The 17,389-nt window shown below is 36.2% G+C and overlaps 1 protein-coding gene across 1 annotated transcript in view; it reads right to left on the reverse strand.

Moving 5' to 3' along the window:
* Positions 1-3,357: 3,357 nt before the first annotated feature.
* ALKAL1 (ALK and LTK ligand 1) overlaps positions 3,358-17,389 on the reverse strand; it is a 34,177-nt gene continuing 20,145 nt past the window's right edge. Inside the window, exons 2-5 of the mRNA XM_015855580.1 lie at positions 14,465-14,518; positions 8,578-8,658; positions 6,781-6,857; positions 3,358-3,997 (exon numbers count right to left, since the gene is read on the reverse strand). Coding sequence (XP_015711066.1) covers positions 6,793-6,857; positions 8,578-8,658; positions 14,465-14,518 — 200 coding nt within the window. The 3' untranslated portion in view covers positions 3,358-3,997; positions 6,781-6,792. The remainder of the gene's footprint in view (positions 3,998-6,780; positions 6,858-8,577; positions 8,659-14,464; positions 14,519-17,389) is intronic.

Here is a 17,389-nt window from a genome sequence, read left to right on the forward strand (position 1 = left end):
CAAAGTGTCAAATTTTAGATAATAACCACACAAATTATGGCTTCTAGCTATCAATTTGTCTCAAGTTCCAACTTTTCATCAGTAGAGTATGATGAAAGTATACTTGGATACTCCTGCTCCCAGCAAATTCAAATCATTAGCATTTCACAGTCTGCTTTATAGAAAGTAAGGCAGGTTATCATGGAGAAGGTAATCATGGAGAAGAACTTGATCCTCTTCATCCAGAATCTTTAATTGGGAAACATAGCTTTAGGTAGCTCAGAGGTCAGCTTAAATGTGAAGTCCCTGGCACATAAATACAACACAAAGCATTTCATAAATATTTGTCCAGAAGTTGGACAAATTGTCATCCTTAAGAAAGCTGCTAAATATTTCAAGTTCAAAGTTTAGAGATCCAAAAATATTAAACAACATCTTTATATAGCGCATTGACTTGTATCACCCAGTAACATAAGGAGAGAGTAAAATATGCTTGAAGCTCTTTGATGACTGCACTATTAATTCATTGTGCCCAATGAAAAATAAGGAGATTGTTAAAGAAGCAAGATAAAGATAGTTGTGTCTATGTACTGGACATATAGAGGTTCTGAGAGAGAGCTAATTTACAGAAAAATTTTTGCATCTTCAAAGTCACAGTGACTGAGTATAACTGACAGAGCCACAAAGAGTAGTCAGCCCAGCCTTGTGAGGTGCAGTGAAAGGTTGAGATTTCCCCCCATGGAAACATGGGGGAAAGAATATTGGACTCAAGAGTGGCTGGGCTGAATACTTGCTTCCCCAGTGCAACAGCCACTCATCCTAGCCGTCTTCACCAACTAGATGTTCCACTAAATCTCCCTGTGCTAGGCTGCTCTGATATCTGGGAGAAATGCCTTTATTTCTGTTTACCATCTTTATTTCTCCTATAAGACCTTTGTGGTTTGGGGATTTCATATATGATCAAGAGGGTTGAGCGGCATCCAAAGGGTGCTGACTTATTTTTCCAGGAAGAAATAATTAAAGGTTTCCAGTTCCCACTATATCCATCTGCCATTTCTCTGCCAGAGGATAGATATTATTTACCTATAGTGGTTTTCATTACTAATTCAGAAGTCTTTAGCGCAGTGAAAATGTCTGAGAATCTATTAAACAGAGTGAAAGATTGGATTGAGACATTACTTCAGCTGCTGGAGCTGCCCCTCTGCAATATTCTCTATCAGGACAAAAATTAGACAGAACCTCTTAAGCATGAAAGGAAAACATGCTTACAGGAAAACCATAAGCAAACCTTATTTTCAAAGCCAAACTGTTACTTCAGTTTAATAATATGGAAAAAACTAAAGGAATGCTGTAAGAGAAAACACGTTTGCTTAACTTAGAAAAATGCAAAGCTTACATAAAAGCATCTCCTCTCATATTTTAGAATCATGGTTCTTCATCTTCCTTTCAAATAACCACCTTCCAAAATTGGTCCCTACAATTCAGGACCCTTAACAAACTTTAAAACAAAAAAGATTAAATAGTGTAATTACTCTGTTACTCAACTTGGTGATTTTTTTATACTACTAATTTTAGTAGTTTTACATCTAAGCACTACAGTGAAGAATAGAGATAGGTGAATAGGAGAAATAATGGAGGGACAGTACAAAATATCTAGTTTAAATTCCAGAGACCTGAAGCACACTGAGCAACAAAAAGTCTCTAACGCCTAGAAGAATATAATACATGCCACAGATTAGTCAGAGAATATTTGTTTTCAAACAAAATAAAAATAAAACCCCCAAAACATAATAAAAACAACAACAAAAAACTACCAAACCACCAAAAACTGAACTCTAAACTACAGAACTTCTAGGAAATTATTAGAATGGAAGATTTGCCTTCTGTAACTCCTTTCACACACTTTAACAAAATTTTAATTCGGTGTACAAATCTATGCTTAGTAACCTTATAATATTTGCGAATCTTCCCAGAAGTAGAAGTTGAGTGCTCAATAGGAAGCTTTTATTCTGATAAAGGTGAAGCTCTTGATTTAGCACATTAATGTCCAGAAATTGCATTAGACAAACCAACTGAGGCTTTCTAATTAGTCCTCACTTCCCAGAAGCTTCTTATCAGAAGAGAACATATTTTTTGCTACTCCTTTCATTATCATCAGTAGACCTTTCCTAAGGAATTAAAAAGAACAATTTTTGAAAATAAATAAGTAAATAAATAAATAAAAGGCTAAAGACAGAAGCTTTTCTCAAAGCCCCTGATCTCTATCCTAAAAGAGAAACAAGGTTACCTATCTCACCAACAGTGATTTTACCTATATTTTTTATTTTCACCATGAATATTCCCTACCACATGGATTAGAACAAGGCTTGAAAACTTTGCTCTTGTCAAATGAATACAATGGCAGTAAATTTGAGAAATAACTGCTAAGAATAAATACAAACAGCATTTGACAGCCTTCCAAGGACTACAGAAAGAGTAACTAAATCAAAAGCTGTGAGTAAGGAGCAGCTTTCAAACAGGTGCTTCAGAATATTATTGCCAAGGCAGAATGTGACATCACCTGCAGAAGGTGTGAACTGAACTGATTGATGTGTCACAACAGTTTCAATACTGAAAGGCAGTGAACAATTTATAAAGAAGAAACAAATACCCTCTGGATGTGAAGTAGTTGAACATCTATATGCTTATTCAACAAGGAATTCCAGAACTAAGTTTCACTGCTATTTTGTACACAGAGAACTGTTGTCCATAGAACAGCCTATGCTGAAGGAAAAGATAGATTGATTCCGAGTGGAAATTTCTTAACAGTCAATTAACAAGCAGAACTGTGACCTCAGCACAGTGATCAACATGCATTGTCAATTACTCTACACCTAACCATAAATGCCTCACTTCTCACTTCATACTAAGTTCACTGTATAGCAATAAAAAATCTTTGTGAAGTTTGCAAAAAAAGGAAAGCTGAGATAAATGAATATTAAATGCTACCATCACAATTTAAGTAAGATTCAGCACCCGTGATCTGGATTCCTCACAAATAGGAAAGCTTGATCTGTTGCAAGCAAAAAGTTTTCATTCTATTCTACAGTTTCATACAATTTGACATTATTTTTAATCTATGGGGCTCTTTCATAAGCTCTCTTCACTCGCCAAAAGGTTTCTGTTGTCCACAGTAGATGAACGACACATTTTTATTGGGGTCCCATTGAACAGAATTTACCTCTTAAAAATAAATTCTGTAAAAAAAACCTAAAAACAATAGTTTGCAGTTATCAGTGGAAAATTATTTCCGCTTTTCAAGGCTAGTTAAGTTTACATATTAAATAATTGACCTCTTAATAAATGTAAATAACCCCAGGGAAAACAGTTTATTTTTATGTTCTTTATTCCATCAAAACTGCATTGCAGTTTTCCAGTCTTTATATTTACATTATTTGCAACTCTTTCCATAAGTGCCAGTACAAATGTAACTGATGATAATCCAGAATAGTCATACAGTTGTTCCTGAAAGCAAGGTGCATTTCTGAGCATTTTTTTTTTCTGATGCGCAATAATATATATATTAACAAAGCTTCATAATATAAAATATCTTCCATGGCAAGTAAAACTTCCCCACAACTTATTCAGATTTCAGTTACATAGACTTCTGCATTTCAAGTTAGTGCAAATAATGAAAGTAAGAGCCTGAGCAAAATGATGTAAATACAACGGAACAAGAGAAACAGCAAAATTTTCCCAACTCCCTGCATATGATTATAACATTTAATCAGTATATTATTAGTATTCTTTATATACAATGTATTTAAATAAGTGGCTTGTCTGAACTATAGGCAACAAATTTACAAATTAAAATAAAATAATGTTTTACACAAATATGGAATGTCCAACAAATATATGAAAATAAAATGCATCTAGTAACAAAATGACATAAATCAAGAAGGTAAAAGATGTCTTCTCTGTCCTGGAAGATTTCAAGGCACTTTCTTGGCAAATCAGAATTCTCTCCTTAGTAGGAAGTCTGAAAGATAAAATGATGTGCCATTTTAAAACTAGTTTCAAAACACAGAAGACTGCTTAGTGTACTTCTGATTTTTGCAGTTTTCAGTTATCTTCAGATTGCCTAAGTCTTCACTCCAGACCACCAGTGGGTCTTGCTTTTCTGCAAACATTGATGAATTTGGCCATGATAAATGCTCAGTGTTGATGCAAAGATGTTTAACACAGTGCTTCATCTGCTCATCTCAGAGAAAAATCACCCATGAAAATAGTTATGTGCTTTCGTAGATACTGAGTTCAATCAAATGCTTCACTGCCATTTACAAGCATCTGATGTAAAAAGAAACTCTCAAAGCCCTAACAGCAGTCCACTCCACCCAGCAGTGTGGAGGCCACCCTCCCTGGCCTTCTCCAAGGTGCTGAAGCAAGTCCAAAGCTGTACCCCCTGGCTCCTGCTGCAGCATGATACCACCTCAACGTGAAAAACAACTTTCCAAGACAAAGTTTCATTTCCAACACATAAAGACCACATCTCCTTTCCTGCTCAGATACTTGCAGGGCAAAGAAGAAACTACCCATGTTATAGCATTGCAGTTCTCGTTTTGAGGAAAAGGTAGCCTCTTTTAGTACTCTAAGACAAAATGTTTAAAGATATCTGACAGAACAGTTGACCTTCTTTCTTGCAGTCAACTGAGCACCTCAGGACTCTCACTAGGTTTTAAAGCAAAGGTAAATTCCCTCATGTAAAACATTAGCTAGGACCCAATCCACGGTAAACTACAGTGAGGGTGGAGAGGAAAACAGATCCTCTGTGCCAAAAGCTAGAGTAGATGGAATCACCAAATCATGCTACAAATCCAGTGTTACTAAGGGAATAACATAAGCAATTCCCATGCTTATGTTAGTTTAGCCAAAAGGAAGGAAGAAAAGCTTCTGCTGCCCTTCATCTTTCACATGAAAATGTACATTGATACCTGCTTTCATGGAAACTATCCACTCCATCTACGCAGTGGAGGAACAGCAGAAGGGAGCACAGAGGAAGCAGAAAAACAGTCAGATCATGTATCTGCTTTTTCCTGTAATGCTCTCTCTATTTTTAACAGAGTAAAGAAAAAGTCAGCCTAGAGACAATTTTATATGAACACGGTGTACATGAGCTGCTAACATGGCTTACCCTCCATGAGTAAGCTAACATGGCTTAACATCCCTTTCCTACATGTCATCTTATAGTATATGTTTGGCAGGCAAATTAGAACAGCTGGTTTTGCAACTCAGGAACAACTTACGGTCTTTTCATATTTTAAAGCTGGAAATGGAATGTGATAGTGGCTTATGTGCTATGAGTATGGAAGCAGACCTTTGAATCACCAGATTGAAAGAAAAGGGAAAAATGTACTAGAACACTCAGAAATGTTTCTGAAAGGACAAGCCATGAAGCCAGGTGAATGAAAAACAGATAATATAGATGAAAGCTCATAAAATGAGGGATTTCCAGGATGCTTTTGAATGTAGAGGTTTGAATAAGAAAACTAACAAGCATACTGTTTTGCAGGGATGCAAATATATATATAAATAAATAAATAAAAATAAAAATAAAAAATAAAAAAATAAAGGACGCTCAGAAAGAATTACTGGCAAATGTCCTGACAAAGTAATAACATCCATAGCCAGTCTCAGGTTTGGTGCCCTGATATATTCAAAACCATGTGCAAGACCCAGAAAGCAAGAGGCCAAACAGACCGGAAAAAAAAAAAAAAAATAGCTGAGAAAATAAATGAAAAGGAAAAAGAAAATACGTCATTTTTTCTCAGCACTGAATTATTCCCATATTCTTCTAAGCATTTTTGCACAACCACCAAAATGAATCCTACCTCCACTTGGAAATCAAATTAACTAACACTGACTCATATCCTACTCTTTCATTCTTATTCTTGATTAGTATGAATTGAAGTCTTGATTCAGGAAGAAGTGACATACACAGCTCCACCAAACTCCAGGCAGTATTTGACAGAAGGAGGTTGTGAGATGAAACAAAAAAATTTAAATACATCACTTTTCCATTGATTTTGTATATATTTCTTGGCCCATAAAAATCAGTGCTGTTTTTCAAATTAATATGAAATGTGCAAACATCTCATTAATATTCAACATACTAGAGAACAGTTCACTTGAAGATACTTCTTTCATCAGTGATACTGCTGTTTAATTAATGTATTTAACATGTTACTTATGAGCTGGTACCTTTCACAGCTTGTTAATTAAAGACTTCAAAATTACTACATCTTTATGTTCAGTTTACTACCACCACTATTTATGTTATTAACCTTAGATGAATTCTTAGAACATAATTTGAGAATGAAAAGAGGTCCTGACAATGAATGAAGTGATAGGACATCTATTAATATTGCAGTCCTGAGACCAAGACCTTCTTTTTCCATGCATTAACAATAGAGACTTCTTATTTAAAGGCTAGAAATGCACTGATCACATCTTCATGCATTTTTTAAGTTCACCAACTAGTCTTCTCAAAGTTTTGACAGCAAGATGTGACCCAGAACATAATTACAGTCTACAGTGCCACCAGGGACTGGTAGGGCATTATAATGGGGCTTGTATCAGAGACACCAGTGCTTCCATATATTTCCATTACTATCTAGTCAGTCTTAATAGCAGTGCCAGAGTTCCATGCACTATTTATATCATGTTTCTATGTGTACATGCAAGGACAAGGTACAAATGTGAAATAAATCATTAGACTATTAAATTATTTTAAAAGAATAGTGAAAAAGAAAAAATGATACTTACATAGCAAACATCCTAGGACTGTGTACACAAAGGGCTCATTGCTAATCTTGTTAGCAACCTTGCACACCTTTTATAATCTAAAAAACAAAAAATACCATCAATAATGGACCTCAACTGCCAGATGCTCTCAAACACTGTAAAATTAAAGGTAGGACTTGTAATAGATTTTCAGGCTTTCAACACAATAATGCAATTCTCTGATAGAAATCCATTACATTATGACTGCAAGATGCAAAATTATACTTCATTCTATCTTGGGCTCTAGAGGAAACGTGAGTAACGGCAGCAGTTCAATTTCTACTCTTAAGACGTATAAGACAAAGTTGAATTCCCAGCTTTACCCGAAGGAACTTAACTCATTACTTGGGAGGCTACTCTAATAAGCAGACTATGAGGTATTCTGTCACCAGACTCTCAAGCTTTTCTATTGTTCCACTTACTATTGACTTTGATAGGAATCCATATTTTCCATGTCTTCTAATCATTCTAAACCTTCTAATCATAAGACTAGAGACACTTGTTCTCCTGCTGTGGTGCCCTTCATTCAAAGGACCAGTTGTACAAAGTGGTCTCTGAGCCACTGCCTGATGGAAATCTTAACTATTTGGTAAATAGAAAGTGCATTTTTCTTCTCTTGTTTTGTAAGTTTCTTGTCAGAAAACTTAACAGAAAATGTGCCAAACAGCAAGAGACCAAGTGCCAACCTGGGATCTGTGCTTCAGGGAATATTTGTAAAAAAAAAAATAGCATATAACCATATCAGCAGGAGAGGACGTTAGTCATCCTTAGACATTCTGTGGCAGATAGGGTTTTCCCAGAAAGAAAATAACAACTCCCTCTAAAGAGACACAAAAAGATCCTGGCTATGATCAACCTCAATAACTATTCTAAATCTTGGTGCCAGATAAGGTGGAGACAGTTCTGAGAACTGAACTCTGCTTCTAGATCAACAGAACATTTCAGGCTGAATGAAACTCATTGTCTGGTTCAGGTCTGGCTGAAGAAAAGGAGAAATAAAACTTGATTTGGTTTTAATGACATTTTTTTCAATTCAATTCAATTTTTGTGTTGATAGTTAAGTTTAAAAATCAGTTCTTCACACAGTCCTGACTGCAAATTCAATTTTAACTTTAGAGAAAAGATGTTTAATTAGAACAGAAATAGCACAACTGTGTTTCTTAATAGGAAAGAATGTAGCACAGAAATAGAAATGTAGACAGTCCAAACAATATCTATGTGCAGTGGATATGTATATTCAAGATAGATGATATGCAAAATACGTGACATTTTTGTTATGTATCACGTGACAGATAGGTGTCTGGCTTATCATAATGTCTACTTACAAGGCTATATGCATAACTTTTTAGAAAACTGTCATCCCTAACTGGCACATATGCAAAAATAAGGTAGGAAATTGTTCATATTTCATCTTATTGCACAAGTAAGTAGGTAGATCTAATGGGAGTAGAAAGGAGAACATGGCTTTATAACCCATCTCTTCAGTGGCATGCCTGATTATTTTCCCCCAGAATTTTCATTTCATTTACATTAGTCTCATTCACAATTTAGAAGGAACTCTGTTATATGTAGCTGACTGCAACTGCATTATATATAAATACACATATAGATAACATAGAAAAATCTCTGTGCATTAGAAGACCTTGTTAAATACTTTAGCAATATTTAACTGCTACAGAAGGATCAGTACATCAAAAACTGAGCAGAAAAAGCAGAAAGCAGGTTGCTTTAAAACAAATATCATTGTTAGAATTCTAAAGTACTTTAGTTGCTACTTACAAGCTGGTGTTGAGCAGTCCCTTGTATTGTGATACAGTCGATGAAAGTGCTTGCTGCACTCTGATGAAAATGTGACTGGCCCTGTTAGAGGGTAAGCAGGAGTTAACTACAAGCTTTCAGTGGCACTACTTTACCATTTCAAACAATACTGCCAACACGTAGAATTAATTTCAATGTGTTTGGATAAAATTACCCTTCATATTTTGCTATGCATTAAATAATTAACATGAAACACAACTATAACAATATCTGCAACTGAAACAACAGAAAGTGATACTATTACTATGCTACTATACAAGCTGAGTAGTGTGGTTGATAAGACAGGACGAATGGATACCATCCAAAAAGATCTGAACAAATTCAAAAAGTAGGCCTCTGTGAACCTAATGAAATTCAGCAAGGTGTTGCACTTTGGTCAGAGAAATCCCAGATATGTANTACAGACTGTGAGAACCCCCTGTGAGCAGCCCTATCAAGAAGGACTTAGGGATGCTGCTAGATGAAAAACTCAATGTGAGACAGTACTGAGTACTTGCAGCAGCCCAAAAGACCAACAGTATCCAAGGCTGCATTAAAAGAGAAGTGGCCAGCAGAACAAGAGAGGTGATTGTCCCCCTCTACTCTGCCCTTATAAGGCCCCATCTGGTGTACTGCACCCAGGTCTAGGGCCCCCACCACAAGAAAGATGTGAAGATTTTGGAAAGGTTTCAGAGGAAGGCCATGAAGACGGTGAGGGGGATGAAACATCTCTCCCATGAAGAAAGGTTGAGGGAGCTGGGCTTTTTCAACCTGGATAGAGAAGGCTCCAAGGAACCACACCGCATCCATCCAATACATAAGGGGAGCTTATAAATGTTGATCTTATAACTGTTTATAAATATCTAAAGTGCAGGAGTCAAGTCACTGCAGGTAGACTCTTTCTAGTGGCAGGCACAGCAACAGAACAAGGGGCAATAAGCAGAAACTGGAACACAGGAAGTTCCATGCTAATGCAACGAACTTCTTTATTGTCAGAGTGACAGAGCACTGGAACAAACTGCTTAAGGAGAGGTTGTGGATTCTCCCTTTCTGAATATATACACAACCTGTCTGAATTCCCACCAGTGTGATCTGCTACAGGAAACTTGATTTAACAGGGACTTGGACATAACAGAAGTCCATTTCAACCCCTACAATTCTATAATTCTGTGATTTTTATAAACAAGAAGGAAACAGACTTTTCAACATGGTATCAGAATGATAGAATGGGGGGATGGGAGGAATAAGGGTTTTAAATTTAAATAGGGCAGATTTATGTTAGATGCCAGAGGGAATTTTTTCACCAAGAGAATGGTGAGGTGCTGGAGGCCTTATGCAGTACCTGACAGGGTTGGAAACCCTGCCCATGGCAAGGGGTAAGAAACAGATGACCTTGGAGGTCCCTTCTAACCCAAGCTATCCTATGATTCATAGTACTATACTCATGATCCAGATAAAAGAAAAACCTGGAAGTGATAGACCATGTTAGCCTTGAAATTCCATTAATTTCAAATTAATGGTAGCATTTACTATGTGGTGAAAAATAGAACAGTGCAACTACAGCAGTACATAGTTAGTTCAGTAGTCCATATTATAATGTAGAAGAAGAAAAAAAAAACAAATAAACACAGAAGCCATGCAGGTATTATTCCTAATGATATGTAAAAGCAATACTTTAAGCAAATATGAAATTCTAAGCCCAGCAAAAGTTAAGTAGCTTGACCTGCTAATGCTTCTAATTTGCACATCAATCATTTATAAAGCTCTGTATGAATACAACATGAACGCTAAGGAAAAATTATGGCCAAATACTACATAGGAACATAATTACTTGTTGAAGTAGTTCTAGCAGAAAGGGGCACAGACCTGTAGAGGGCAGCATATGTTTTAACATTTGGATGAGGCAAATCCCTGTGTGCTCGGGGTGTAGCATGCTGTCTGCTCTTCCAACTGCTGCTCTTTTCTTCGGATATATCATGTTAACTATTCATATTAACATTTAATAATAATGTAAAGCTACTGGTCTTCAAACTATAGCTGATAGGTTAAGTCACCAAAGGCCTTCCATAACTACTTATAGCCCCAGGAATGTAATAGCAATAGCATCCAAGATGAAAAAGAGAACAAAAACATAACATTTAAATCACATAATATGTGGAAGCAGATACAGCTGTTTTAAAACAGATTTGGATAGTTAATTCCTTCTGATATATTTTACTATAGTACCCATTTCTCAAATAAAGGCTCTGTCATTGCACTCATTCGTCCTACAGTCTTCCACAGCATCCTCGCAATGAAGCTTAGAAAGTGTGGGATAGATGAGTGGATGGTGAGGTGTGTTGAGATCGTGCACACTGGCAGAACTCAGCTGTCATTAGTGGTATAGAGCCTAGTTGGAGGCCTGTAACTATCAGTGTTCGCAGGGGTCAGGGCTGAGTCCAATCTTGTTCAGCATCTTCATCAGTGACCTGGATGAAGGGATTGAATCTACCCCCATCAAGTTTGCTGATGATACAAAGCTGGGAGGAGTAGCAGACATACCTGAAGGCTGTGCAGTCATTCAATGGGACCTGAACAGATTGAAGAGCTGGTCAGAGAGAAGCCTGATGAGGTTTGACAGAAGCAAGTACTGCAAGAGTCCTGTACCTGGGGAAAAAATGACCGCATGCACCAGTACAGGTTAGCGGATGACCTGAAGGGGAAAATCTCTACAGAGAAGGATCTAGGGATCATAGTGGACAACAGGTTGGCCATAAGCCAGCAATATGCTTTCATGACAATGAAGGCCAATGGGATCCTCAGATGAACTAAAAAGAGCTCGGCCAGCAGGTCGAGGGAGCTGATCCTTCCCCTCTCCACATTGCCCTGATGAAGCCACACCTGAAGTGTGTGTCCAGTTTTGGGCTCCCCAGTTCAAAATACAGGGATCAACTCGTAGTAGTCCAGCGGTGGGTGATAAAGATGACAAAGTGCTTCTCTCTGTGAGGAATGGCTGAGAGATATGGGTCTGTTCAGCCTGGAGAAGAGAAGACTGAGAGAGGATCTGATCAATGTTTATAAATATCTAAAGTGCAGGAGGCAATTGGATGAGGCCAGACTCTTTTCAGAGGTGTGTAGTATTACAAGGAGCAATGTTCTAAAGCTGGAACATAGAAGTTGCACACAAATAAGCAGAAGTAATTCTTTACAGTCAGAGTGATGGAGCACTGCAACAGGCTGCTAAGAGAGGTTGTGGAGTCTCCTTCTTTGGTGATATTCAAGACCCATCTGGATGCCTACTTTCATGACCTATTATAGAGAACCTGCTTTTGCAGAAGAGTTAGACTCAGTGATTTCTAGACATCTCTTCTAACCCCTGTAATTCTGTGATTCTGTGTTTTTTCAGCCACAAGTATGCTTTTGAATAAACTGACGAAGTAGTCTCTGCAACTCTGAACTGGAAGATCGTTGCTATTTTTTTATCTGAGTGAGTAATTAGCCTGCAGAGAAAGTATGCAATTTGAAATTTTCAAAGATGCATGAAGATAACAACAGCTTTTGTCACTAAATGAATTCCACGTCCTTGCAGGTAATACATGGTTTTTCATCTTTCTTCCTTACCACAAAATACATTCTGTTAATTTTATTTCTGCCTTATAGAGCAATCTGTGTCAACAGGGTTTTCAAGCCAAATTGATAGATAGCTTTATGACTCATTATATTATTTATGATTTTTCCTACAGTCAAGGATTGCTAAATACAGTTCTTCTTTGGCTTTAAAATGTCTACTATTCTTGGCAAACTAAAAGTGTAGAATAATTCTCTTAACCTTGAAACTGTAAAGACAATGGACTGTAAAGTTACTGTTGATTTTTCTCTCCTTTTTTTCACAACTTCATTAGTTCAGAATGTCCTAAGTCTTGCACTAGTAAGGACTCGCTTGAAATAGTTTACTTAATTAACGTAGGTAGAAAAAGGATTACGATTTGAACAGAATCAAGAAAAATAGACTGTAAAAGAAAAAAGACTAAGGATTAGAGGATCTAATGAAGCTGTAGAAAAGACAAATCAGACAGAATGCCCCATCACTGAAGATCCTAATAAAAATAATAATAAGAAAGATGTAGGCAGCAATCCTGAGCCAACAAAGAAATAAACTTCCAAAAATCTTGGAATGAACCTGCTTCCCTTATTCATTACAGCTATTCTTAGTCAAATAATTTCAGCAATTTTGATGACAGCTACCCATGCAGAAAAATACTATTTATTTAATAAATGGTTCCAGAAACAGGCCTGCAAGTGGTTTTTGCTCTTTTTCACTTCTGTGTTTTAGTATTCTCAAAATACCTTCTATAAAACTCATGGCTATTGTTTTGTGGTTGTTCTTGAGCAAAGGAACTTATTCTGTAGTCATCATTTAGTCTACTCAGATTCTTATGTTGAGATTGTTATGGTGGCTGAAAAGTTTCCAATGTTAAAAATGAAAAGGGAACATTAATTATTAATTCAAGCAAAATTTTCTTGTCTTCCCTCTTCAGAATAGAATCTTCCAGTACTCCTGTGCTACATAGAATAGCAAAAGTTCAAATCTTTATCTTCTTTTCATTTCTTTTTCATAGGAATTGAAAATGACAAGGTTCATAATTATTCTTTTTTACTGTAACAGTGAAGAAGCAGCTGCATGTAGCAACATTCCTGTAAATGCTATCAGTCTGCATTGAGCAGCTGGCAGAATGATTCTTACTGTTGTGCTTATCCTGAAGGTCTTAGGACTCCTCTTCCATGCAAAGGAAATTCTTCCCTTTCATGTCATGGACTGTCCAAAATGTCCAATTCTCTTTATCATGCACCTACTGCCATCTCTTTCTTTCACCAGGTTTTAGTCTCACTAATCCCAATAATATTCAAAATCACCAGCAGATTTGCAGTGCCATACATCCAGACTATTTTTCTGAATTTCAGAATGTTTGGAACTAGAAAGTAAAGAATCAGCACAAGCACTTTGCTATTGGCAGCTTTTGTTGTTGTTGTTTTGTTTGCATTCAAAGAGTACAATATTTTTTCCAGTAGTTACAAAATCAAGTACAAAAGATAAGTGTTACAAGTGAAGTTATACAACTACACATCTTTACATTCAAGTATTTGACTGTATTCTTATTAAGCTTCCCTATTTAACATAGCTAATGTTTTTTTCTGATTCATTTACACTGATTTAATCTTTCTTTACTGCATTTGTTTGCTAATTTAAAACAAGCATCCACACATAAATATCATGATGTAGAAGACAAAAAGCATTTTGCTGATATAGTAAAAAATTACACAGCTACATAGATATGATCTGAAAGATGTATGCAGTCCCACTAGAAGATTTAAAATTAAGTCTTAAAAATATGGTAGAACTGACAACTATTATAGAAAAACATATATTTAAAATAATAAAAATAGTATGTCTGAGTTCTTTCATTTAAATATTATTTGCTAGAGACAGTGGATAGGTGATGACCTATTTTTAACATCATACTACTAAATGTTTGTATGTGGATATAGAGGATATATGTACATACATTCACTAACTACAACTATTAATCTTCTTGTGAGGCCACAAATCAGCAAGTAGCAATAGGACCATAAAAATGAAACAATAGGTTTCAAATCATTAATGTTTTAGCTTACTATGTTTTTAAAGAAGTATTTTAAGCTAGATTATTCAAAGAGAGACTCAAACCAAAATGCTCTTCATTCTGAGTTCTTCAAACTTTCTGGTCCTAAATGATGGAATTATAACTTTACAAAGGTTAAACTTGGTTCACTAACCTCAAGAAAGCTAATATGTGATTCTTCCTATGGCTACTTAGAATATTCATATATGGTTAAGAACAACTTTTCTTACCTGTGAAATGTTTAATGAATTTGTCTTTTAGGCTGGAATCTCTTGGAAAAATTTCTGAGGAGAGAAGAAAACAAACATATCTATAGAGTATAAATTAAAGTAAAAACACTGAAATCATTATATACAAGAAATCTTCTGTAAAGAGCCACAGTAATGACGATCTTTTGAGATTCCTTCCCTGACATTCTGTGATAACTTCTCAAATTAATCAAATGAATCTAGGTTCTTTTGCATTCCTTTCTTTTTCTTACTTTTTGTTTTGTTTTGTTGTCTCAACAATATTATGATTTTTATTTAATTCACAGTGGAATATTATATCCTACTACATGCATGATCAGACTTTTTGTTGACTATTTCTGTACACCTTAGAAATTGAATATTGATCTGTACATTAAGAAAGTTCATAAATAATATAAACATGGTATCATGCATTGACAAGTGTTTGAGTTCATAACCACGTTATATTAAATTCAAAAGAAATGCCTTTCTTAGCACTAATGTAATGAATTGATTGTCTCAACCTTAGGACCTAAAGCTAATCATATTTATTAATATTTCCTTGTCATTTATGAAAGTTCTCCTTCATAATATAGGAAGATGTTAATTATCTGCCAAAATAAATTCTTACCACTGATTTTAGGCATTTTCTCAGAGGTCACATGAGGGTAGTTTTAGGCTGGAGTTTTAAGCTAAATGTCCAAGCCCCACTGCAACGCAGCAAGATAAGGGCACATTATTTACTTAACATTCCAAGAAAATCTCAGTTTTAACTGACGTAAATTTATTTTGTTTCCTTATTTCAAATGAAGAATCAACCTTCCTAAACTTAAACATAGAATTTTACTGACATGAAATATCAGGAACCTTAAAATTGTACTCAGAATGAAGCATAAGACAAGACAATAGTGAAAGTCTGGATGAGTTTTGAATGGGATGCCTCAAGTAGACCAATAAAGAGGAACAGCTGTACCCTGGTGAAGACTGGGCTAAGAGCAGGCCACTTCTGGCTCTGACTAACAATGTTTAGAAGCCAGGCGCTTTCAAAATCTATAGAATTTGCTCTGAGAACAGAAATCACCTTTTGCCCTGTAAAATCCTTTAGGAAAAAATCTATAATACAACCAGGACAGAAGATGTCCTTCTGTATCAAACGTGACAGAATGTCAAAACCCCACCCTTTAGTACTCAGGCAGAAAACAGGATAAATGATATGATTCTGAGTAAAGGAGCTCAGCATTTCAGACACACACAGCAGCTGTAGCTGAGAGTGAAGGCTGCAGGGACTGATTCCTACAAGCAATTTCTCTTGGCTCGGGTTTGCTCCATCCCAATGAGAAAACTAGGTCAGCCATGTGTGGTGCAGGGGCTGGACAACACTTTCTGCCTGCTGCAGCTGCCAGCCTTCAGGGCAATCATCCTTTCAACATGTGCTCATGCCTCAGCTTTCTTCAAGCGTTCATTTTCTTCTCTTATACATTTGCTTGCTGAAATGCAATTGGTGAGCCCCTAGCACTCCACAAAGACAACCCAAGTTCATTTGTATAAAAAATACTGGCAGCACAGGTCAATGGAACACTTTTGTCTGCTTGCTCTAATGGCATGGGCAGCTCTGCCTGAACTGTCAATTGCCTGACATAAGTACAATAATTTTTTGGTCTTCCAGCAGTATATGAGGGCCTCAGCACTGCTTATGACCAGAAAAACTATTTATTCCATAGCTATTTTCTACCTTTTTTTTTCCTCATGAAAAAGGTTTCTCAAATTGTCCATGTTGAGCATAAGAAAGCTCTCCCAACTGTGCTTAAATATGAGGCTGAGGTCTAAAAGGACCTATAATTTAAATCAAAATAATGATGACAATCCTGAAAGAATGGAATAGCTATCATTGATTCCCAACCAGATCACACCACAGTCAGAAGCAGGATCACAGCTCCATACAGGATCCTTTTATCAGGCAATGAAAGATCACCAAGACAGAACATCTACACTAGGTTATTCTGGCTTTTAGCCTGTTCTTAATTGCTCCAGTTATACTTTATGTGTACCTATCACCTATTAAAAGAGACATCTTAATATCCATTCTTGCAATGCATGCTCACATCCTCACAGAGCAAGTTAAATTCCTCTGACATTAATTTCACAAATGAAAAGCAGCAGCATGTAATAAAAGAAGATGGATTGGCAATGTGTTGCTGAAATCAAAACAGTGTGAAGTGACGCTGGGCAAAAATACAAAAGAAACAGGAAAATGAAAGAAACCCACACAAGCAGGAAATACTGAGTAGAGAGAGTTTATTCAATCCATGCCTCAAAATCATCTTACACAAGCTAAAATACAGCCACTATATATACCATAGGGGAGGGAATTGGATTGTTTTTTCATCAGCTCGGGGATTCTTTAGACTGCAACTTTCTTGTGCTTAAACTTATAAAACTTACACTGCTCTCTAGAGACAGTTCATCTAAGACAAAATGTGTTTGTGCTACTGACCTTAGTCTCATCACTATAATCCCATTTATAACCATACATGATCTTAACTCAAGGATTTCATTTTTACTTAAATTAGGACCTCCATGTATGTCTGCAGATGATTACTAATCTTGGGCATAATGCTACCCGTAATACACTCCTTTCACAGAGACTAGTGAACATGGGCAGCTATTAATTGTTCTCATACAGATATTCTGCTTAAAATATAAAGAATATAAAAATACATGATGAAAGCATAGGGAAGTTACAAATGTAGGAGATTCTCCAGCTTCACACAGAGACTGGTTAACTTTATGCTACAGTTTCAACCATAAACAATCCTGATTGTTAATTTTCTTATTGTGAATTATGATAGCTCACAGAAAGACTTGGGGCTTCAAGTAGAAGTTGTGTGGATGTGCAGGAGTTTTATTCCATGCTGAGATCAAAAGCCT

This window comes from Coturnix japonica, chromosome 2, assembly GCF_001577835.2.
Source record: "Coturnix japonica isolate 7356 chromosome 2, Coturnix japonica 2.1, whole genome shotgun sequence".
NCBI classification, from domain to species: Eukaryota; Metazoa; Chordata; class Aves; order Galliformes; family Phasianidae; genus Coturnix; species Coturnix japonica.